The 25,215-nt window shown below is 43.2% G+C and overlaps 1 protein-coding gene across 1 annotated transcript in view; it reads right to left on the bottom strand.

Moving 5' to 3' along the window:
• Positions 1-7,491: 7,491 nt before the first annotated feature.
• KCNIP3 (potassium voltage-gated channel interacting protein 3) overlaps positions 7,492-25,215 on the bottom strand; it is a gene marked incomplete at its 5' end in the record, with an annotated part of 85,529 nt that continues 67,805 nt past the window's right edge. Inside the window, 6 exons of the mRNA XM_036749983.1 lie at positions 7,492-7,637; positions 8,562-8,624; positions 10,127-10,231; positions 12,110-12,217; positions 24,151-24,221; positions 24,789-24,858. Of these exons, the coding sequence (XP_036605878.1) occupies positions 7,590-7,637; positions 8,562-8,624; positions 10,127-10,231; positions 12,110-12,217; positions 24,151-24,221; positions 24,789-24,858 (465 nt within the window). The remainder of the gene's footprint in view (positions 7,638-8,561; positions 8,625-10,126; positions 10,232-12,109; positions 12,218-24,150; positions 24,222-24,788; positions 24,859-25,215) is intronic.

Below are 25,215 nucleotides of genomic sequence, written 5' to 3'. Positions count from 1 at the left end.
AATGCCTTAATTCCTTACAGACTAAGAATTTTCCCCCACAGAGAGGTGACTTGGAATTTTTTTGGCTGGTACAAGTACCATAAACTGTGCCTTCAAGTTGAGGGGGATCGTGCAACCCTGAGACACTAGTATGAGGCCAAGGAATGTGGGGGAGGGAAGGTAGGTATGGCATAAGGGTGGTACAGTATAGAGATCAGGAGGAGATGGGGTGGGGAGCTCACCCCAGTCCAGCATTTGGTAGTTTTCTATTTTGATGAATGAATCCTGCTAATTAGGTACTAAGCTCCATTGTTTCAATGCCGCTAAAGGAGCGAGGGGGTTGTCAGCACCCTATTCAGCTTCCTCTAAAGTCAGTGCCCCTGGTTACCATTTTGTCTTGTGCTATGAGGTCGTTCATGGCCTGAGACACTTGTATAGAAAATGAGTTCACAGTCATCCTCGGAAATCACCACAGGAATCTATCGGGCTAGGAGGTTCACCTCTTCACTTGGACCAAAGTAACTCCCTATCAAATATTAACAAGGACCTTGGCTGGGAGGTCTAGCAGGAATCACAGCTTCCCAGTAACCAAAGACCTTGTCTACTGCTTCTAACGGGAGAGGCAACAGAGCCTGCCTGGCAGAGCTTGGGTTTCCTTTAAAAGCAATTCATTAAGTTCAGAGACTGAAGGGCGACAGGAAACTTTACTGAGCCTGGATGAACTAGGAGTCAGATGACAGCCTATGCTGGCTGAGGACCAAGAACATGCAGGCAGGGAGGGCTCCTCTGATAATTCGTAGGCTGGGTCCTCATCAGTCTGACTTATTGAGCCATAGTGGGGGAATATCAGCACTGAAAGGAAGTGTGGTAGAATGGATAGAATGCTAGACTTGGAGTCAGAAACATGTGAGCTCAGATCCAGCCTCAGAGGTTTACTAGCTATAGGACCCTAGAAAAGTGACTGAACCTCTCCGAGTGTTGATTTCTTCATGTGTTAAATGATAATATTAACATCTGTAACATTGACCTCATGGTTGCGAGGTATAAATGAGATAATGTATGAATGGAGATAAGCAGAAAAGCTCTACAACCTTGTACCCAGTGGAACTGCATCTATGAACAAACAGCTGCTACTAGAGACCAGCAGGGAAGAAAAATAAAAATAAGTAACATAAAGTGCATTTGTGTGATTGGGAAAAGGAGAGAGAATTGGGGTGGGGTGGAAATCAAAGCAGTTGTCAACTCCAAAATAGATTGTTCTATTGATTTATTTTATGTAATCATCAGAGTCTATACTGAAATCCAAGGACAAACATACTGATAGACGTATGGTAGATTTATTCTCTATAATATGGGCCAAGCTCATCATTTCAAAAGGGTACTACTTGCAAGTGGGGGGAGAGGACAAGAACAAGCATTTATTAAATGCCTACTATGTACCATGTACTGTGTAGATGCTTTACAAATATTATCTGAGTTTAAACAACAACCCGGGCAGGCAGGTGCTAGTATGGTCCCCCTTTTACAGATGAGGAAACTGAGGCAGAGGGGGATTTCCCAAGATCACATAGCTAGTAAATGTCTGAGGCTGGATTTGAATTCAGGTCTCCCCAAATGCAGGCCTAGCATTGTATCTGCTGTGCCATCTGGCTGCCTCAAGTGTGAAAGGGGGTTGATCAGTGGAGTTCTTGATCAAATGGAGGACTACATCAATCAACCAGATGAAATGGTGTGGGATGGGCTGTTGTTAGTCCCTAATCAAATGAAGAGTCCCCAATCAAACTGAGGGGACACAGGGGTCTCCTAGTCAGTAGGAGTAGTCGTGAAGTAACAGCCACTCCTTGATAGCCTATAAAGCAAGCTCAGAGTTCTTAAAGATTTGCTCTTTGCTTTTTCCATTTTGTCTTCTTCAAAAGTTCAGCAAGAAGCATAGGATTTCTCTCTTCACACCCCTCCCCCAGCCCCCATTCCCATCCTCCCTCCCCACCCCAAGGTGACTTAGCAGAAGCACAGGACAAGTGAGGAACAAATACTTGCACAGCCTAAGGCATGTTTTTAGGAATACTGTTCCTAATATTCCAACCCCTTTTGTAAAGGTCCAGGCAGATTTTTGAATACCCCAAGCACTGTGACCTCAGAATCCAGCTTTCTAGCAGAGAAGGGAGATTCCTTGACTACTTCAGCTTTGACAATAGCCTAATGCTTGAGAATTTGGGCATCGGACCTTGTACAAAGATAAGGTTTCCTGATGCATGGTGCTCCTTGAAGAAGGGAGAAAACAGACCACATGGCTCCAGAGTTCTTCAGACAGTGGAGTAAGAAGGGGGTCTGCCTATTCAGCAGTCTTCACTACATTTACCTTTTGGAAGGATCTAAGCCATAACACAGGATGGTCGGATTCTTTGAGAAAGAGGAACTCACTGGAATATCAGGGGGTTGCCTTAAGAGCAACCCCAAGTTCATTTCCCCTGGGTATGGAGAGGGCATTGAGGAGGTAGCCTGTGGGCTACTTGAGTACTTCATGCTTCTTCTGGGCATCTAGGTGGCATAGTGGATAGAGTGCCAGGCCTGGAGTCAGGAAGATTCTTCTTCCTGAGTTCAAATGTGGCCTCAGATACTTTCTAGCTGTGTGACCCTGTGTATGTCACTTAACCCTGTTTGCCTCAGTTTCCTCATTTATAAAATGAGCTGGAGAAGCAAACGGCAAATCACTCCAGTATCTTCCAAGAAAACTCCAAATGGGGTCATGAAGAGTGAGGCATGACTGAAGAAGTGACTGAACAACAAAAAAAGGTAAGTGATGAAAGGATATGAACAAACAATTCTCAAAAAGAATTGCCAGGTCAGCTAGGAGGATAGAACACTGACCCTGAAGTCAGGAGGACCCGTGTTCAAATCCAGCCTCAGATACTTACTAGCTGTGTGACCCTGGGCAAGTCACTTAACCCCCATTACCTCCAAAAAGAATTGCAACTATTAATAACCATATGAAAGAAAGCTCCAAATCCCTAAAAAGGAAAAAAAAAACATGCAAATCAAAACAGTTCTGAGGTTTTACCACATATCCAGCAAATTGGCAAAAATGACAAAAAATGGGAGTAGTCAATAGTGGAGGCTCTGTGGGAAGAGAGGCACAGGAATTCACTTATGGTGTAGCTGTGAGTTGATTCAACCATTCTGGAAAGCAATTTGGAATTATATGAAGAAATTTACTAAATTCCCCATACTCTTTGATCCAGACTCTACTACCTGAGATATACCCCAGAGAGGTAGATGACAAAAAGGAAGGCCTCATGTATACTAAAATATTTATAGCAGGGGCAGCTAGGTGGTTCACTGAATAGAGTAAATGGCCCTGGAGTAAGGAGGACCTGAGTTCAAATCCAACCTCAGACACTTACAAGCTGTGTGAACCTGGGCAGGTCACTTAACCCCGATTGCCTCTAAAAATAAAATATTTATAGCAACTCTTCTTTGTGGAAACAGAGCACACACACATCCACTGGCAAATGGAAAAACAAATTGTGGTACCTAAGTGGAATGTGACTGTGCTGAATGAAAGCACAAATATGATGACTAGAAAGAGAAGCTTGGAAAGACATATGAATTGAGGTCAGGAGAAGTAAGCAGGACCAGGAAAATAATAAACACCATAACTACAACAACGTAAATGAAAAGAACAAAAATAACCAAACCAGAGAAATGCAGTTCTGTGAAATGATAATGACCAAGCTTGGCCCCGAAGGAGAGCTATGAGAGACACCTCATACCACTTCTTTCAAAGGGTGGGAGACTATGGGTGGGAAATGTTGCATAGCATGTCAGATTCTTTAAATACGTCGATGAATTTTCTTGATTAATTTCCCCTCTTTTTTATTCTTTGTTATAAGAATGGACCTCTGGGAGAGGGTGGGGAAGAAAAACGTTGGGAAATGTAGATTATGGAAGTGCAATGCGGGGCATATATGTACAATGTGTGCCTGCAGAGAATATTGCACAGGCACCAAGAACTGGGTTCTTATTGATAAGCACCCTCCCTCCCTCTCCAACACCCACCTACACTGCAGAGACAGGCCAATAAAGGTCAGGTCCTCCTGTTAAGTAAAAACAGAAGATGCCTATGAAAAATATTTCTTTAAAAAAAAAAGCTAGTCCTGACTCCTGAGTCCAGACTCAGCATTAATAAACCAGATACTTCTCTCTCCTTTTTTCAAATTTATTTTATTAAAATATACAGTGACTGAATATCAAGTAAGTATTGTGAACAGGAACAGTCTCCTCTGGCTGCAAGTGAGGAAGGTAGAGACACCAGAGTTGAGGCTCCTGCCAATCAGACATGCGGCCATGCCTTATACTACACACACACACAACAAGGAGCATCTTGTGCAAATCTGTGGTCCCTGGGGCTAGTCATTCAGCGGTGGGAGCCCCTAAGGGGAGGGACCAGGGCTGAAGAATTCTCAGCAGGCTGTTGGCTCCTAAAAGACAGACTGGCCCTAGTGCTTAGAGATGCGGGGAGAGAGAGTTAGAGAAGGGAGCAGAATGGGGCTTGAGGAAGGGCAGAGGACACCCAGAGCCTGAGGATGGCTGAGAGAGCCCCTCTACGGTTGTGGGGAGAAAGGCTCAGAATGTGGACTGGAGAACAAGGAGGGAGGAGAGAAGGTGAACCTAGAGAAATGACAGGAAGACCTGGGTTTGTGTTGGCAAGAAAGGTAACAAGAGGCTGAACTGAGCTCAGTTACTGAAGTCCCCTTTGGGATACTCTTTCCCCTGAGTATACATCAGGTAGGAGGCCTAGAAGGGCTGTGCTTTGAACCAAAACTACTTGTCTAACAACCAGGACCACAGTGGCCCTGCATTTGGTGTGGTGAGCACAGAGCCAGGCTGAGTCCAGAAGACAAGTGGTAGGGATGGGAATCCCCCTGCAGTCAGGGGGAACCGGCAGGACACGGGGCTCTGAACTGCTTAGGCTGGGGCCTGAGTGGGGAGGAGAAGCTGTGGAGGAATGGAATGTATCTAGTTGGAATGTTCCTTGGGGGTAGCAGCTGTGTCCCTCACACCACCCTCACACACACGATTCCCCATTATACTTTGTTAGTCCCTAAAAACCAGATGCTGGCTCTGAGACTGCGTGGAGTCAGCCAGGATCCTCTTCCTAGGGAGAAGAATGTTACAGAAAGGTTTCTTCTACTTCCCATGGGATACTTGATCAGAAATCACACTGGTTGGCTTTTCTTGAGGTCGTTCAGCAGTAGATTGTAACTACCACAGTAATCCAAATTATTTTAACACTCTGGCAGTATTAATCAGCCTTTAAACTTAGAGAGCCAGGTGTAGAATTTAAGTCATATATAGCCTATATAAACTTATATCCAATCCTCTTATTCCACATCAGATGTTTGGGGCAAAGGAAAGAGTTAGGGGATGGTATGAATCCCTTTTCTTGAAGGTTTCTGGCAACATGGTCTCCCAGACAAACTGCACCCCTAGGCTCTACTCTTCTCCTTTTTCTAATGCTGGCTTGAGTACCCCTCCCTGAAAATCACAACGCCATCCCCAGGGCTGTAGGGGGCCAGTCTGACTCTTGAGGCCTGGGTAATATAAACGTGGAACCTGACTAGTTGTCACTCATTCAGGAACAAGAAGTTTGTGCTTTTGAATATCACTAGGAAGGGGAAGGAATTGGGTCCTCATTTCTCTGAGATACAGGACTCATTCCAGGAACTCTCTTTCCCACTTCTCCTGATTGTTGGGGGGAGTGGGGAAGGGAGGGGAGGGCACCAGGACAAAAACTTTAAACAAAAACCATCAGGGAGAGAATGGAACAGCCTCCTCTTGGAAAAAAGAGGGTGTCTAATGATCAGCCTCCTTAGAAGCCTTCTTGGTGTTGGCAAACACTTGTGGGGCTGCAATTAAGGTTTGTGCTTTTTGAAGAGGTGTGAGACAGCCAGTTATCCTCACTGCTATAGGTGGGAGTGAGGGGACAGAGGGTCTCATAGCTCTCTCCTTTTGGGGACTAACAAGCTAGCCAGCCTAGATAACCTCGAAGGTCACTTTCAGCTCTAAATCCTACAGATATGCGTCTCTCTTCTCCCGAGGAGGGAGCTCCCATCCTTCCTGAACCAATTGAACCCAAACCTCACCTTCACCAATCCCTGAGCTGCAATAGCTACCCTCTCTCTGACAGAGAAGAAGATCCAGACAATTTGTTAATTCAAGTCTGAGCTCCCTAACTGGGTTGCACGTAATGGACTCTGGTCTTTGAGCCAGGATGAAGGATTTCCCTTCCTTATCCTGGGGCAAGAGTGGAAGATGGTTGTCATGAAGATTCTACATCAAGTAGACCCCGGTCCCTGAGTTTGGAAGGCTATTCCTTTCCTGGGGCGGCAGAGTGGCTAGGAATGTCCTCGTTGCCATCCTGGATGGATCCCTCACCCTTTTGCCAAGTGCCCCATCATGGTCTCTGGCTCACAGGCATCTTCCATCTGTCCTGAACTTAGTAACTATGAAATTCCTGTTCTCTCGTGTGGTTCTGTCTGTTGTGAGTGACTTAACAGAGGGCAGGAACAAAGCATATATTGAGCTTTTCTTTTTGATCAAGACACTCCCAGCAGGGGACAATGCACCCCTATAGTGAGGGCTGCTCTAGAATGGAAACAGGACAGGATGGCTGCAGCCTGAGGAGGCAGCGTGGCATCATGGGAGAAAAACAGTGGATCTGGAGTGAGAAGCCTGGGGTTTGAATCCTGGCTCTGTTACTTACTACAGTTTGACCTTAGTCAAGCCACTTCCCTTCTTTAGGACTTAGTTTCCTCACCTGTAAAAAGAGGAGGGTTGAATTAAATGGCCTCTAAAGGCACCTAACAGCTCTTTGATACTATCCTAATTAGGAAAAAGAGGAGAGAGCTCTGTGAGTAGCTTTGACCCATTACTGCAGAGTCGTCAATTTTGTCTCAAGAGCTGCAAGACTGGAAAAGGGTTGTGTGAACTTAATCCCATGTCCTCTAAGGGCTGCAGAGGAACTGTTGGCCTCAGGAAAAGAAGTGAAGGCCTCCTTTAATGACTGTGCTGTCTGTCCTCTGTGGGAATTCAAGCCCTTTTCCTGGTAAAACCCAGTTGTCCGATGAAATTGGGGAACACCTCCCTAATCAGGCAGAAGGTACTACAGATTCCTTTTGGAAATGTGTAGATTTCACCCAGTCCCTGAGACATTGGTTCCCCTTGGGGAAGTGGACTGGATAGATGGCACTCTATTACCCACAAGATACCATCTTCTAGTCTTCCTAGTAGGAGAGAAGTTGGTACATGTGATACTCAGCCCAGATCTTTCTCTCTCTCTCTCTCTCTCTCTCTCTCTCTCTCTCTCTCTCTCTCTCTCTCTCTCTCTCTCTTTCTTCTTCTCTCCTTCTGTCTCTTTCTCTCCCTCTTCAAGCCTAGGGGAATCTTGTGTATGTGTGTAGCAAACTTTTAAACTTTTGTTGGTTTTTTTCTTCTTTTTTTGTAAATTAGTAAAAAAAAAAAAAGTTTCTTGTGATGGTGGCGCCTGTCAGTATGAAGGTGGCCTTCTGAGGCAGAGGCTGGGGAGCGTGGCAACTGAATGCTTCTCCCTTCTATATCACGTTCTCAAATAACTGCATGGAACTCATGATGTTTTCATCCTATTTGGAGTAAGAAAGAAAAAAGTGAAGAGGGGACATTGTTAGGAGCTATCCAGCATGACAGTAGAATTCATTGTAAACAGATTCTAGGAACAGTTACAAAAATGATGACAGTGATTAGGTAATTAAACATAATTTCATCATGAGAAAACATAGATTAAAAAGGAGTTTAGAGTTTACTGGGTCATGTGAGGAGGGGAGGGGCTGCCTGGCTGGAAGAGGTTTTGAGGCCAGTTGATATTGATTGGGAGAGAGGCTTCTGGTGACCTTTTCTCCAAAGATCTGTCCAATCTCCCAAAGGTCACAGTCACAAATAAACCACTGCACTCAAAGGAACTCTGTCTGAGCCTATATACCAACCTTTTCTTTACCCAAGAGTATGAACGGAGGATCTGGAAACTATGATGTCAGGATTTTGGTGCAGAGGCACGGGCAGGGGCAATAGCAATGGGCCAGGAGGAAATGCTAGGCTTGCAAGACTCTCAAAAGGATTCCAGGAAATGACTCCAAATAGATGAACCCAAGCTAGGTGAGGGCCAGGAATAGACTCAGACTTAAACAATGTATGTAACTAGACTTTCTAGGCTGTTCTCACTTAGCCTGAGCTCTGAGAGTTTAGACTCCTATTGAAGTCCTAAGAGAATCACAACAGTCCTAAGTCATCTCCCTGCCTAAGAGTTGATTATTAATGTCTCTTGGGAGGAGAGGGGACAGGATAGAGTCTTTCTGAGGACCCAGGACTAAGCAAGATGCCCTGAAACCTTCCCAAAGGAAAGATAGAGGTGGAGAAGATATGGAAGAAGAAAAGAGAAATCCCCAAAATATTTCTATTTCCCAGGATTGTCAGAAGGGGAAATTTCTAAGCAAGTGGAACCTAGCATCTTGTTATGCTTCTGGCTAGGCTAAAGGGGGAAGGAAGCTCACCTTTTGACAAGTCTCTAGGAATTCTTCAATGGTTACCACTCCATCTTGATTCCTGTCCATTTTCTGAAACACATGTATATCCTTCTTTAGAAACAAGTCAAATCTAGGAGCAATCTCCTAATCATGCCTTAAACTACATGCCTTAAACTCACTTGGTCAAGTCTTCCTTCCTTCCTTCCTTCCTTCCTTCCTTCCTTCCTTCCTTCCTTCCTCCCTTTCCTTCTTTTCCCTTTCCCTCTTTTCTCTCTGTCTCTGTCTCCCTCCCCCCTCTCTCCCTCCCTCTCTCCCTCCCTCTCTCTCTCTTCCCCTCCTCTCCCTCTCCCTTTCCTCACCTCTCTCTCTCTCTCTCTCTCTCTCTCTCTCTCTCTCTCTCTCTTTCTCTCTCTCTCCCCCTTCCTCAAAACTTTCATTAAGTGCCTACAATATGAAGGCATTGCTTTAGGCACTCATCTATCTGAAAAACATCCTCAGGCCTGAATCCTTCAGTTGTCACTGATTTAACATTTTTCAAGCAGGTATTGGATACCATATCACTAATTTTAAAAAGATACTATCCTGTTGGCAACCTCTGGGGACCTGGGCTTTCCTGGGCCATTCTCCCCATCACCTCCCTCCCATCCCAATGTAAAACGTTCAATGATGCTTCCCTTTTCCCTCTTTTCTTTCTTCTGGTCTCTCTCCCACCTACCTCCTGCCCTCACCACCAATCTTTCCTGCAACTTCCAAATCTTCCTCAGTCTCCTTCTCTCAGGAACAATTCTAGATAATATGAATAATGCCTCTTATTTTTGTATTTTACAAATTCTTATTTGGCTTCACATTTCAAAGTAGTTGTCTGAGGTAGTCAAGACAGGTAGTATTATTCCTATTTTACAGTTAAGAAATCTGAACCCCAGAGAGGTTAACAGATTTGCCTGCGATACTATAGCAAGTCAGCAGCTTCACTGGAATAAGAACTCAGGTTTCCTTAAAACTGTGACTGACCTCCATCTCTAACCTGGATGGTTCAGCTTACTTTTCACTACTCTTTTGCTCTCATCTCAAGCAAAAGTTAGTTTTTAAACTACTCCCTATTCTTAAAAACTTGTAAATTTGTTTAGAGCTGGCATAGATGTTAGAAATCATGAGGTCCAAGTCTCTGAGTTGACTGATGAGGGCCAAGAGAATCCAAATGAGTTGCCTAAGGATACACAGATACTTAATGGTGGAGCTGGGGCTGGATCCTAGAGCTCCTAACTTCCAGGTTAGTAGTCTTTCCTCAACATCCCACTGCTTCTCATGGAGTTGCTTCCAAAGTCTGAGGGCCATCTCTGGGAAAGAAAGGCAAAGGGGGCTAGAGATGGAAGGGACTAGCAGTCTCTGTGTCAGCACGTAACAACTCCCTAAAACATTTCACGTGTGGTGGTCTCAGACCATGTCTGCTATCACCTTGTCAGGACTTTGGCTCCTCAGGAATCCTTTCTAAGAAATCACAAACTTAGCCCCGTAATTGAGAGACTCTTACACTCCTCTCCATGTTTTCTGATTTCTGGCTCCATCACATTTCCCAGGAGCTGGGACATTACCTGGAAGAACCTTTCCACGTGCTCCAATGGGGCTTCTTCCCTCAGGATGGGGTAGGTGTGACGACCCATCATGTCATAAATGGATTTCATGATGGCCAGCATCTCCTAGAATGGGGAACAGGGTAGCGTAAGGTCTGGGGCATCCTGAGGGCTCTCACATACTGGGGAGGGGGAAATGGGAAGTCTGGAGAACTAAGAAGGGACCTTCATTTGGGGATTGTTCTGATGCTTCTGGTAGTATTCTTTACTTCCATACTTGCAGAATTCCACACTTTCTTTCTGCAACAGAGGGGACAATAGCAGGTACAATGGCAAGGGTCCTGCGGACTCTTAGGAAAATTACAGCCCCTTTAAAGAAGCAGCCGCTAATGGCCTATCATCAGTTCTGCCATTTGCTCTTCTATTATGTTCTCCTATACCCAGGAGTATACTTGGCTATCCTGTCTTCCTGGTAGTAAACAAAAGAACAGAATCCTATTTTTCTCTGTCCTGTTCTTGGTGTTCTTTCTGTACTCATAATTCATTGGTATTAAAACTATTCCAGCAGTGTCCCTTATGGAACTACCAGGTGATTGCCAACACTAGGCTAGGAGTCAGAAGCCTTGTGAACTCCAAGTGCTGATGAGACCTAAGCAGTGGTAACACAGAGGTGGCAGAACTCTGGCAGGCCTTTGGCATTTATGGAAGTGCAGGAAAACAGGGAGGAAAAAAGAGATTTGGAGTCAGATGACCTCATTTCAAATCCTACCCTGCCACTTATATGATCGTAAGTCACCTAACCTCTCTGGGACTCAGTTAATTCATCTGTAAAATAAAGGGGTTAGATTGGCTGATCTGTAAGGTTCCTTCTGGTTCTAAGATTGAGAGACTTCCAAAACCACTGGCCTCTGGGACTGCACAATTCAATTCAGGTCAAGAACCATATATCAGACACTCTATATATGAGTGAATCCTCAAAGTTAGGTGCCTGACAGAAGTAGTAGTAGTAACGAGGCTTTTGTGTCTAGTGCTTTATATGCAGCCCCTCATTTGAGTCTCCTAAGTGCCCTATGAGATGTGTAGTGCCAGTATTTTTATCCCCATTTTGAAATTAAGGAAACTGAGGCTTAGAGAGGTTAAGCCCAAGGCCATATAACTAACACATCAGAGCCAAGACTCAAACTCAGGATTCTTTCTACCACATCACACTACAGTAGTCAATATCACACCACTTCAATAATACAAGGATCCATGATTGGTGGGGGCACACCACCAAAATTGATTGTGAGTCCTCTGTAGCTTCTTAGATGGCTAGGGGATATAGAACTGGAAGTGACCCTAAAAGCCATCAAATACAACCCCCTCATTGAACAGACAAGGAAACTGAGGCTGAGAGAGGTTAAGTGACTTAACTAGGTCACAGAGCTACTAAATGTTAGAGACAACATCTGAACTCAGATCTTTCTGACTCCAAATCCTGTTCTCTATTCATGCTACCTGTCTCCAAGGGGTGCTAGGGCTGAAAAATTCATCATCCCGCAGACAACTTAGAGATGAGCTGCTTTGAATTTTGACATAGGCTGGTCCTTGGCTGACAGGCCAAGTGTCCCTGGGCTCATATTCAAAGCCTTTCAGTTTGGGAAGACCCAGCAGGTCTTATCCCTTCTCTGGCACAGCCTTCAGAAACATCAAATCATCTCCATAATGTGGCATCAGCTGAATAAGGAATTAAGAACTAAAACCAAATAATTCACAAGTCCTACCGTCTTACCCCATAAAAGAACCCAAAGCAACCAGTGCTTCAGAACCAAACTGAGACTCTAAAGCTGAGAATCTCCTTCATTAGTAGAACTGCACGTTTGAAACAAACCACCTGCCTCACCTTGACTCTGGACCAATCACAGACCAGAATCCTTACACCTGCCCTCATTCTAGTGACTAATACAAATGTTTTTGATTACTTTGTTGCCCACCTCCCATTCTTTACCACTTGCAAGCAGGTACCTCTTTTGTGATGTATCCATCCTTATTAATATCATAGAGATTAAAGGCCCATTTCAACTTCTCATGGACTGTTCCTCGAAGCAAAATTGAGAGACCCACCACAAAATCCTGTCCAAAAAATGGAGGAAAAAAGAGCACTGAGCTAAAGGCAGTTGGATTTGGTTAATAGGGGATTATTGGCAATAATATGGGATGAGGGAGTGGACCTGTGATTTCACTGGTACCATATATAAGGAGCTCTCAGATGAAGAAGTTCTTTCTACCAATGTAGGTTAGCACCTTCTCTGAAATTTCTTATCTTAGAGAGTTGCCTGAAACCTTGACAGGTTAGGTAACTTGCCCAGGATCACACAGATAGTATGTAAGTCTTGAACCCAGATTTTCCATGCTATCTGGTAGTAATAAAAATTCATCAAAACTCACTAATTTACACTGATTTAGGATGATACCCTGATGTAAAAAGGCTAGATTACAGAATATTTGGGGGAAGTACAATTTTTATTATTTTCAGGTCCAAATAATAACTAGAACTAAGCTAACAATGGTTTGCTGAATAGAGGTCTTACAGGACCTGCTTTAGTAGACAGGGCTATTCAATTGAGCAAGCATTTTATGATCTAAATACTAAAAAAAAAAACCTCATGCCATAAAACAAAATTAGAAGAGAAACAGATCACATATTTTTCAAAGCTTTTTTTTAGGGGGGGAGGTGAATTCTAAGCCAAAAAGGGATAAAGGGAATTCTAAATCAAAAAGGGACAGAGCAAAAGATAAAATAGAACATTTTTGATTACGTGAAATTGAAAAGCTTCTGCACAAACAAAATCAATGCAACTAGGGTAAGAAGAGAATCAACTGGAAAAAAAAAGCAACTGATGTCAAAGATATAAAGACAACTAACTATAAATAAGACCAAAAGCCTTTTATCAATAGATAAGTAGTCAAAAGATCTGAGCAAAATTCTCAAAAGAAGAATTGGAAGCAATAGCAACACACGAAAGAATGCTCTAAATCATAATATTAAGGAAATGCAAATCAAAGCAACCCTAAGATTTCACTTCATGTGTAGCAAACTGGCAAAGAACAAAGGATATGAATAATGAATCCTAGAGAGAACATGTGGAAGGATGGACATACTAACACATTAAATTAGCTCAATCATTCTGGAAAGCAATCTGGAATTATGCAAAGAAAGTGACTAAAAAAAGTGACTAAAAAAGGCTAGGGAGCCTTTGCCCCGGGGATTGCACTGTTAGGTATATACCCCAAGGAAGTCATTGAAAAAAAGAAAGACCCCACCCCATACACCAAAATATGTATAGCAGCAATATTCCTTTGTGGTGGCAAACAGCTGGAAACAAAGTTGAGGTCCATCAGTTGGGAGATTGGCTAAATGAATTGTGGTATACAAATATAGTAGAATATTACTTCACTGTAAAAAATCATGGCTATGATGAATACAGAGAAGCATGGAAGGACTTACACAAACTGATGCAAAGTGAAGTAAGAAGAGCCAAGGAATCAATATACATAAAACTACAACAATGTAAAAAGAAAGAACAGCATTACCACCAAAATAGATTAAACTGAATGTTATGATTTCATAATGATCAAACTTGACTCAAAAGAAGAGATGTTAGAAGACACTTCCCCTTGCTTCTTTGCAGAGTTGGAGGACTATGGATGTGAATCATGGTATATAATCAGACTTTTTTCAATGTGTTGGTTAGTTTTGCTAAACTTTTTTTTTTGTTTCTTCCTTTTAAAAAAATTATTTGTTGTAGGAAACGGCTCTATGGGAGGAGATGAGGAAAGGAATATATAGTGGGAAATTTGGGAGAGGTAAAACCAAATGATATCAATTTTTAAAAAAAATATAGCTAATATTTGTAAATAACAGCTCTAATGGCACCATTACCCATCCTATCTCCCAGGATGATAGATAAAACAGATGTATGTCTTTTCCTTTCTCTTCAGTGGTTTAAATGTTCTCCTGCCATCTCGTTAACACTATTCATTTGTTTACCAAACCTTTTGAGGGTTCATTTGGCCCAGTAGCTGTTTCTTCTGTCTTCAATCAATTCTGCTTTTCTGACTGCAAGAGACATGCAGCGGTACACTGGGATTCTCTCTGCTACCAAGAAATCAACAACTATGTCAAAGCCCAAAGACCAGAAGGGGCTTAAGTTCCTGGCTCATGACCCTCTTCTGCAAAGCTAATAATTCCAGTGGTCAGTTCCTAACCTGCCACATTCAGCAGATAAGAGAGTTTTATTTCTTTAAGGAATCTTGGAAGAGTAAAAATAAATAGGCTAAACTCAACATTTCTGATGTTAAGACTAAGCCTCATAAGACCCTTGGGACTGGGTACTCAATGAGTACATTTCCAGTGAATCAATCTCCATGTCCCATGTTCGTTTTTTGGAGATTTGGGTTCTGTAGGCTTGGTTGGCAGGGAGCGTGTAGCACAATGGAAAGGGCACTAGATTTGGAGTCAGAGGACTTGGGTTCAAATCCAGATGTTGTCATTTAATAATCGTATGATCTTGATAAGTCACTTATCTTTCTGGGATTTAGTTTCTTCAGACGTAAAATGAAGGGGCTGAATTAGATTCACCCCAAGGTTCCTTCCAGTTCCAACTCTATAATCTTATGATACTATGTGCTGAATAAAAGGAGAGTGTTAAGGAGGGTCCTAGTGGGCTTTACCACTCACATAGAATTAAGTTTTATTTTTAGAGGTAGCTTTGGCAGTGCAGTGGATAGAGCTCTTAGTCTTAGAGTCAGGAAGACCCGAGTTCAAATCCAACTTCCACCACTTTTAGCTCTGTGACCCTTGGACAAGTCATATAACATCTGCTGTCTCAGTTTCCTCAACTGGAAGATGGAAATAGAATTAGCACCTACTTCCCAGGGCTATTCTGAGGATTAAAAGAGATAATATTTGTAAAGTATCTAGCACAGTGCCTGACACATAGTAGGTTTCTTATAAATGCTACTATGAATGTAAGTGTTACTGTATCCCACAAAGGGCATTTTCACTGTCTCAAATGCTTCCCCCAGTGAGGCAGTAATTTATGATGGCATTTCCACAAGGCTCCAAAAAAGCAGAAATACTATCTATTCCCCTAAACCTGCCTGGGCCTCTTTCTGACTCTACTATTTCTGTCTTTGGCATCACTTTAACCCAGGTTCCCATGTTTGTAACCTTGGAGTTATTTTTGACTCTTCCTTATGCCACACCCTTTTCATTTCTAATCAAATATCAAACCTCATCAATTCGACTTCTTCAGTATCTCTCCTGTTGCCCATTCTCTATTCTTCATGGCTGCCATCTTAGTACAGGCACCTATTACCACCTATCTGGATTTAGCAGATCTTTCCACCTTTATTCTCTTCTCTCTCTAATCAGACCTTCATACTATTGTCAGACTAATCTTCCTTGTATATAAATCTGGTCAGGTCCAGGAACCCAATCACCTACGTGTTTCTCAGTTTTTAGCATATCTCAGAACTTGAAAAGATCCTGACCCTTTGTGAGTCAGAGGCAGTGAGGACCCATACCAACTCTGTACTTAGTTACCATATGACCCTAGAGGGTACAATGGCTCCTATCAACTAGTTACTCCCTATCCTACGATGGGCAAATTACCAACTCCCACTTCCCTTATCACCATATTTCAGAATCAATGTCTTTTTCCCATACCCTCATCCCTATTCACCTTAGACTTCCTCTCCATATAATTTTCTACCCACCCATTTTATTGCATTCCATTGAATGTTCACTCTACTATTAAACAAGCTTCCCTGTAACCTTCACAACACATTCTTACATCTTGCACTAACAGAACCCTGGCCCTTTCCAGGAAACACTGAAGCTCTGGCCTCCCCTTTAGTAATGGATGATTCCTTTCTTTTGTCTCCTAGAAGCAGCATGTTGCTGTTGTTGGTGGTGGTGGCGGTGGTGGGGTGGTGATGGTGGTGGTGGTCCTTCATTTTTGAAGAGGACCAATGACATAATGGGTGATGTCTTGACTTCAGCATGAATTGGATTGGCACAAAGTCATCAGCTTCCTTCTCTCTTCCAGAATCATTTAAGTCCAGTGGCAGAACAAAAGTCAAGACTACCGGCGATGGCCCAGGATGACATGAATGACCTTGGTGTTTTTTCGATGCCTGACCAAGCTCTAAGAGCTCCACAGTGCCTGCTTCAGAAGAACTATGACAGGAGGAGGAGTAAGTATATGCTACACCCTCATTTTCTGAATTGTCTTCTTGCCACCATTACTCATCAACTTCTCTTCTTTTAGCCTCATTCCATTCATCTTTATCATCTACTTCAGTTCAGTCATATACTCCAGGTCATTCCTTTTTCCAGGACTTCAGAACCTAGCTCACATTCCTCTTCTTTCCTCCAACCTTTACCCTTATACTTGGAGACTTCAACATATATAGTGATGCCCCCTTGATACCCTGGCCTCCAAGTTCATCAACTTCCTCAACTGCCATGACCATCATCTTCACTTCTTCTTAGTCACATGGGAATCTTTCTATTGCTCCATGGGCCAGAATTCTGAAATTCCTCCATCCTGCCACAATCTCCTACCCTACCATCTCTCTTTTTGCTTCACCCCTCCTAAACCTATTCCTCATGCCTATTCTGACTCCCAGCGCTTTTGCTCATCTCTGTTCTTCCACTCCATCACCCCTTCCCTGGCCTTACTTCTCTCTCTTATTATCAGTTACCCTTGAATCTCTTGCCACCTTGTTCTATTGCCTGTCCTGTTTGGCCAAACTCGGATCCTGGGTTACCCTTACTGTCTGCCTTCTCCATTCCTACTCATTCATATGCTACAAAAAAAGCCTTCTTTTCATTGCATGGGGGATAGGGATCATGCAATTAGGCAACTGGGTTCACTACAAATTTAATTTATCCAGTCTCAACTGGACCCTCTCTGCTGCACTGAAGGAATGTAAATATATCCGCCTCTAGCTATTTTTAACTCATTTCCTCAGAACTCCTTCCCAGTGGCAAAGTCTATCATTTTTTATAGCTTGGCTTCTTAAAAGTACCATGCCCCAATACAAAAGAAATTGCAGATTAAATCACATAAATGAAATTAAATTGGTTGCTTCAAGAAGTTAGAATATATATATATTCTATAGCAATATATATATATGTATATATATATATATATATATATTCTATAGCAATATATATATATACAGAGAGACAGAGACAGAGACAGACAGAGAAAAGAGAGAAGAGAGGTGGGAAGAGAGGAAGAGAGAGAGAGAAGTAGAAGGAGGAGAGGGAGAAAGAGTCCTGCAATTACAAAAGAATGAAATCCCAATCAGAAAGTCCCTGTACCAATGCAGGTTATCACCTTTGCTGCAATTTATCTATTATGGTCTTAGATTGCCTAAGACAATGACAGATTGGCCCAGAATCATAAAGCCAGTGTGTGTCAGGGGTAGGACTTTAACCCAGATCTTCTAAGGCTAGCTATCTACTATGCTATATTGCTTCACTGATGTATCTATCCACTATACCACACTGCCTCTCAGAGGCAGTATGATGTAGTGAATAGGGAACCGTGAAGACCTGGGTTTGAATTCCCCATCTGGCACATGCTGGCTGTATGACTCTGGGTAAATCCTTCCCATCGCATATCACTGGCTGTGAGTTCAACACATTCTGTTGTTGTTCCGTCATTTTTCAGTTGTATCTGACTCTTTGTGACCCGATTTGGGGGTTTCCTGGCAAAGATATTGGAGTAGTTTTCAATTCCTTCTCCACCTCATTTTACAGGTAAGGAAACTGAGGCAAACAAGGTTAAGTAACCTGCTAGTGAGTGTCTGAGGCTGGATTTGAACTCAGGTCTTCCTGACTCCAGGCCCAGCACTCTAACCACTATAACACCTAGCTGCCTTTGACCCGGTCTAGGCACCTGTATAAGCCTACAAGTTGCAGAGAAGGTGCTGACCTACATTGGTAGGGAGGATTTCTGATTCCCAGGACAGCACAGGGCTCATCCCTCTACTTCACAAGCATCGCTCAACGGTAATGTGATAGTGCCTCCAGAGCGCCTGGAGCTTGCTAGTAATATTTAAAAAAGGGTTTTAAAGCATTATCGATATAGTTATTATTAACACCACCACTAATCCCGAGGTTTTTCAAGTCAAATATGCTGGCTTTGCCTCTTTCCCGTTAGCTGCCCTTGAACCTCAGAAAGCCGAGTCTGAGGTGGTATCGATCCCGAGACTCTCGGCGAGGTTTTCCTCTCTGTGATGAGGTTTGAGCTTTCAGCTGCAGCTATTTTTAGAGGCCTGGAATCCACCAAACCAGGGGCCTCTTTGAAACAGACCTCCATGCCTGGCCAGGGGTGGGAGCCCCGAGCAGAGCAATCCAGTACTGTCTCCTAGGGGCGGGCTTCTATTTCCTGGCAGGACTCAGAACCTGGGCTTCATTCCACTGGTCCCCAAGTGAGATGACCCTTTGAACACAGTGCTTGTGTTTTATCCTGAATCTAGGGCAGTCTTACTCGGACAGTGGTGGGATCTGAAAGGCTCAGACCCACCCAAATGTTAATTGGTACCTAAAATTTCACCATGAACAATTCATTTCTTTGTTTTAAGAACTGGCCCTCTCCATGCTCCTTTTAAAGCACAAATATGGGGTGGGGGGAAGGAGAGTAACACATTAGGAACAGCTGAGTGGTGCAGTGGATAGAGCTCTGGGTTCAATCGTGAGTTAAAATCCCCCCTCAGACATTTACTAGCTGTGCAAACCAAGATAAGCCATTTAACCTCTATTTGCCTATGTTTTCTCAACTATAAAATGGTTACCTCCTACCTCCCAGGGTTTTTGTGAGTCTCAAATGAGATATTTGTAAAACACTTAGCACAGCTCCTGGCACCTAGTAGGTGCTTAACAAATGCTTGTTTCCTTCTTTCCTTCCTTAGATCATGAAAAAAGTAGTCTGGAGCCCCAACACAGCAGTCCCCTATGACGGAGGGACCACCACCTACCACCCTACTCCATTCTACCTTCCAATGTACTCGTCTCCCCCATCCTTGAAAACCTGCCACCCCCTCAAGCTATCATCTCCCGTTCTCAGCCACACTCCTAGAAAAAAAGCCATCTGCACTTGCTGGGGGAGTAGGCAGACTCAGGCCCGCTTTCCTCTACTTGGAAGAGGCTCTACTGATGCATGTTGGTACTTTCTCTACAGCTTATATCCTTAGAGTTGTTCAGGGCGCTGCTAGAGGTGAGAGACTTGCCCAGGGTCAGCAAGGCAGTACATATCCGAGATCAAACTAAATCTAGGTCTTCCAGACTTTGAGGGGGCCTCTCTATCCACCATACCACACTGCCTCTTTTCAGGAAATGACTGGTATAAAAAATAAAAGGCTTGTTTCCTCCCATCAACAAAACTCTTTTTTTTTTTAATGCTCAAACTGGTGGCACAGTAAATAGAGCACTGGCCCTGGAGTCAGGAGAACCTGAGTTCAAATACAGCCTCAGACACTTGACACACTTACTAGCTATGTAACCTTGGGCAAGTCACTTAATCCCAATTGCCCTGCCTTGCCCCCTCCAAAAAAATGCTCAAACTGTTATGCAGTAGCAAAGAAAAGGGATCAAAGAAGACACCTATCAACAGAAGAATGAATGAATAATCTGGTACATGATTACAATGAATGCTATTGTGCAATAAGAAATAACAAATATGAGAAATTCAAAGGTACATAGGAAGACGTGTTCAGTTTAATTGCTTTTCGGTCGTGTCTGACTCTTCATGGGATTTTCTTGGCAAAGACACTGGAGTGATTTGTCATTTCCTTCTCTAGCTCATTTTACAGATGAGGAAACTGAGGCAAACAGGGTCAATTGACTTGCCCAGGGTCCTACAGCTAGTTAAGTGTCTGAGGCCAGATCTGAACTCTTCCTGACTCCAGACCCAATGTTCTATCCACTGTGCCACATAGCTGCCCTGTGGAAGATTTATATGAATTGATAAATAAGTAGCAACAGGAAAATACACATAACGACTATAGTAATAGGAATAAAAAGAACAGCAAACTGGAGGAAAGAACTGTGTTATTATAAAAGCCACTGCTGGCCCAGTAAAAAGAAGATTTGAAGTCAGAGGACCTGAGTCAATTTCTACTTTCTAGCTATGTGATCCTAGGTAAGGATCACACCTGTACCAGGTCTATTTCCTCAAAATGAGAGGGTTAGACTCAGGGGTGTTCTAGCAAATCTTTAACAACCAGCTCTCCAAAAGTATACTACAACACACTTTTCAGTTTAATCTTCATTATTAGCATTTTCTCTATCACTTTCTTAAGTCTACATGACCAATAAAAAACAGTACATTAAGCCCTGATTGGTGGCATTTGAGGATTTCCAAGTTATAAATGCTCACACTGAAAATTTAACAATCTGTTCCAGTGAGCAGGTTCTAGCTGGCTCTAGCATGCCCCTGGTTAGGGCTAGATGACCTCTGATGGCCCTTCCAGCTCTAAATAAAAGATTCTGAAAGGTGGAAGATTAGGGATGTGGAATCTTGAAAACTCTCCGACATTTTTGCTTAACTGTTTTCTTCTCACAAGGGGTCGGTAAGAAAGGGAATATCTATAAAAGATGGTGATTTTAAAACAAAGGCACCCATAAAAATATAAAAAAGAGAAAGAAAGAATTATTTCAGCGATGTTACTTCTCGACATGTCCTCTGGGTGAAGGCCAATGAAAACAAATTAGAGTGAGCTGGCAAATTTAAAAATTTATCAACATGGTTTAAAAGACAGCATTTCTAATGAGCCGAGGACTGCATTCCATTTGTTATCATAAGCTTCTAGGTCACAAGGTACATGAATGAGCCCACACCATGTAAGGCCTGTAGGTCCTTTCTTAAGAACACAGCTTCCTATTCATCTCCACTCCTCTAGGGCTGATGCAAAGCCTTGGGGTTTGCGTGGGTTGGGGGTGAGAGGACTTCTCAGACAACGGCCACAACAACACAGTAATAACAACAGACAGCCGAATTCCTCTTCCTGCTCCTCAAGATAGGGAGGGAGACGGAGGAGCAGAGAGGGCTGGCTGATAGTCAAGGGGTTTAAGTTAGACAAAAGGAAAGATTTCTTCCCAGTGAGAATCCTATTCCTCCTGTTTACTAACTGTGTGACTTTGGGCATGTAACAATTTCTTTGGGCCTCGGTTTCCTGTGCTATGACATGAAGAGGTTTCCCCCCCTAGACCATCTCTACAATCTTGCCCACTTCTAAATCTATGATGATTTGGAAGGTGGCTAGTTACTGGAATGAAGAGATGTGATACCCTTTGGAGGTGCCTAAAGATAGAGAGGCTAAGGACTGTGATGCCACTGGTATAGGGAATTCCCAATGAAGGGCAGCTAGGTGGCACAGTGGGTCTCTGAGACCTCAGAGAGACCTGAATTCAAATCCTGCCTAAGACATTTACTAGCTGTGTGACCCTGCTAGGCAGGTCACTTGACCCTGTTTGTCTCAGTTTCCTCATCTGTAAAATGAGCCGGAGAAGGAAATGGCAAACCACTCTAGTAGCTTTGCCAAGAAAACCCCAAATGGGGTCAAGAGTCGGACACAACTGAAACAAATGAACAGCTACAAAAATGAAGAAACTTCATCCACCAAAGCAGGGCAGCACATTCTGTGAAAATTAAGTCTTTGGGAGTTGCCTCAGCACTGAGTTTAAGTGACTCACCCAGGGGTCACAGAGTCAGTATGTGTCAGAGGCAGGACTTGAACTCAGGTTTTTCTGGCTCTGAGGCCAGTTTTCTACACACTAAATCAAGGGTCGACAAACTACAGCCTGAGGGCTAAATCCAGTGCGTGCAGTCTATTTTTGTAGTGCCCTGCCAGCTAAGAATGGGTTTTACATTTGCAAATAAAAAAAAAAACATTCTTAACTTGGGATATGCAAAAACAAGAGGGGAAAGGGGTTTGTAGATTTGGTTCCACTAGCCAAAGTTTGCTGACCCCTGCATTAAATCACAGAGACAGAAAGAAACAGAGAAAGACAGAAACAGACGGAAAGAAACAGAGACAGATGGAGACAGAGAGACAGACAGACTATAGCTATCTATAGATAGATAATGATATACTTTTATATAGCTTAGATATGACACTACCCAGAGGCAGGCAGATGGATAAAATCAGTGTTTGTCAACCAGCCTATATTGTGTGAAATATTTAGATTCTCTGCCTCAGGCTGCTCTGCCTCCCCAGCCTCAGCTCAGGCTAGCAAGGATAAAGGATAAAGCTTTTAGAAGGAAAGCTTTAGGGGCATTAAAGGCTTTAGGGTTTGTTTGGTTTTTTTAAAGTATATTATTTTAAAAAGTAAAAACAAAGTTTGGGCCTTCGGTATTAACATTTTTGTAGATGGAGAAGAATTTGCTTCAGACCAGTATAGATCTGGGTACTGACAGCTGGGAGACACTGGCCTAGGTGACTTCTTAGCCCTAGGATGTTCTGATTCAGTAGATGCATTGTGATCACTGTGGCTAGGCTGCCCCTCTCTCCACTAAGATCCAGTAAATGTCCAGTGTACCAGAGGCTTACAAGCTTCTTGATCTTTAGTGTTTTTTTTTTAACCAAACTTTTGGTTTCTTTGGTGCAGGGAGCTCTAAGTGAGAAATTTCCTTCACTATGGAATGTCAGAACCTTCCCTTTAATTTCTCATCTTAGCAAGTTGCATGGGGAGCTAAGCAGTTCAGAGAATTACTCAGGGTCAAACAGTAGGACTCAAGCCATGGAGAATAAATTCTTCAAATGAAAATCTAAATATAATCAGATAGGAAATTTATGCCTTTTGAAGGGCAAAAAGGTATGGTAAGGACTTGGGCCTGACTCTTAGGCCAGCCCTATCCAAGCTGCCTTGGATTGGACAAAGTGGCCGATAACATACAGTTACCCCTTCCACATCACTGGGGCTAGGGGCCCAGTGCCCTTGTGATATGGAAAATCCATGTAAAATTTTTTGGCCCTTCCTTCATACCAGAGAGGAAGTCTGAATTATTATAGTATTAAAAGATAAAAAATGTTGGTATTATACAATACTATTCATATACCTTATGCATTTTTATGCATTTTAATTAAATTGATTAAATTAAAATTAAATTAATAAATTTTATTCATTTTTACTTATGCATAAATTTCTGAGTTTTTAAACATTTTCTGTGTCATCTGCTGGCCTTCACATGTCATCTAGGGCTCCCACAAAACTCCTCCCAAGCTTTCTATTTAATTTCTTATGCCAACCCTCAATATATCAAAACCACGATGAGGAAAGTCACAATGGGGAAGGGATAACTGTAGCGCTTTAAAGTTTGCAAAACACATTCTTCACAAAAACCTTGTGAGGTAGTTATTAGGAGGGGAAGAAGGAAGGGAATAAGTATTTATTAAGCACCTACTACTTAACAAATATCTCATTTGATGCTTTCAACAACGCTGGGAAGTGAATGCTGCTATCATCCCCATTTTATAGTTGAGGAAACTGAGGCACACAGAGGTTTAGTGACTTGCCCAGGATTACACAATTAATAAGTGACTGGATTCAAACTCAGATCTTCCTGACTCGAGGCCCAGCACTCAACTTACTAACTAGTTACTTAGTGGGACAAGCTATTACTAATCCATTTTACAGATGAGGAAACTGAGGCTCTGAAAGCTTAAGTTTGTGGGCCAGTAGAATGTAAGGTCCTTGAGTGCAGAGGCTGTTTCACTTTTGTCTTTACATCCCTAATGCTTAATATAGTGCCTGGCCACCAAGTGGCTGAGATGAAATTCCTGACTCTAAGACTGCTACCTTGGAAATGACCAACTATTGCTGGGGACAGTATCTGAGAAATGCCTCTTGAGGGGAGAGGCAACAGAGAATTAGTTGCATTCTTTCACAAGAGAGAGGAAGGAAGCCTAGGGGGAAGGAGCAAGACCAGAAATCCCTCCAGAGCCACAGCCAAGCAAACTAAGGAAAGCAGGAACAAGGGACCTACCTCAAAGTGAATGGCCCCATTCCCATCTGCATCAAAGGCATTGAAGAGGAAATGTGCATATGTGGTGGCATCTGCAGGGACAGACAGAGGGAGAGGGCTGGTGTTGAGTGCCAGGGACCTGCCAAGAGGCCTCCCACCCCCTTGCCTTGCTCCCACCAGGAATAGTTATATTGGGCATGCCCAGGGGAAGGGATGCTTCACAGCCTGGAGCATGATGCATGATGGTAGAAAGAATTTAGAGCCCTCTGGAGAGTGGAGTGCAAGACTCTGGTGTCAGGCAAGGTGCTTTAAAACCGACAGCTACAACATTTCTCTCACCTCCATGGATGCCTAAATTGAGAGAATTGCACATGGAGGGGGTAGCTTTTATATGCTTCCAGTGAGCAATGTGCCAACAGGTCAGCACTGGCCCCAGAATATGCCCTGAATCCTCAGTCAGCCCTTGCTGTAGATGTCAAGGCGAGGGAAGGATGAAGGGGTGAATTTGCTCAGCTACCTTGCTGTTAACCTTGGAGACATGAAACTGAAGGGTGAATGGGCCTTTAGCACCTAGGGGAATGGAAATGGGAGGAGGGACTAATGATGCCAATCTTCCTTCTTGATTGGCGAAATGACAGGTTCATAACTGGAAAACTCACCTCCCTGAGGGAAAAACTGGGAGTAGATGAGCTTGAAGGTGTCTTCATCCACCAAGCCAGTGGGACATTCCTACAACAAAGAGTCACCCTTCTTAGTGACATGGTCCACAGCCCCCACTCCCCAAACCCAAGGAAAGCAGATGGCAGTTCTCCAGCCTTTTTTGTCCCAGACCACCCTATCATGCCTCATCCTATATATGGAGTCTCATCATATGCCACCTTCTTTCCTCCCCTTTCTTTTTCTCTTTCGGTAATAACCTCTTGGCCATCTAAGAAGTTTTCATTTCATTCAGCTCTGAGGAAAGGACTGTGGGGCAGGGGGAGAAATGGTGGTGCCGTGATTGGTCTCCCCTTTCCAAATTGCTTTGTCCTCCCAATCACCCCTTCTTCTATGGCTAAGAAAAGACCTGAGCCATGAGAAGGGGAG

Source organism: Trichosurus vulpecula, chromosome 3, assembly GCF_011100635.1.
Source record: "Trichosurus vulpecula isolate mTriVul1 chromosome 3, mTriVul1.pri, whole genome shotgun sequence".
NCBI classification, from domain to species: Eukaryota; Metazoa; Chordata; class Mammalia; order Diprotodontia; family Phalangeridae; genus Trichosurus; species Trichosurus vulpecula.
Note: the sequence above shows the minus strand (reverse complement) of the source record. Positions and strands in the feature narration are given on the sequence as shown.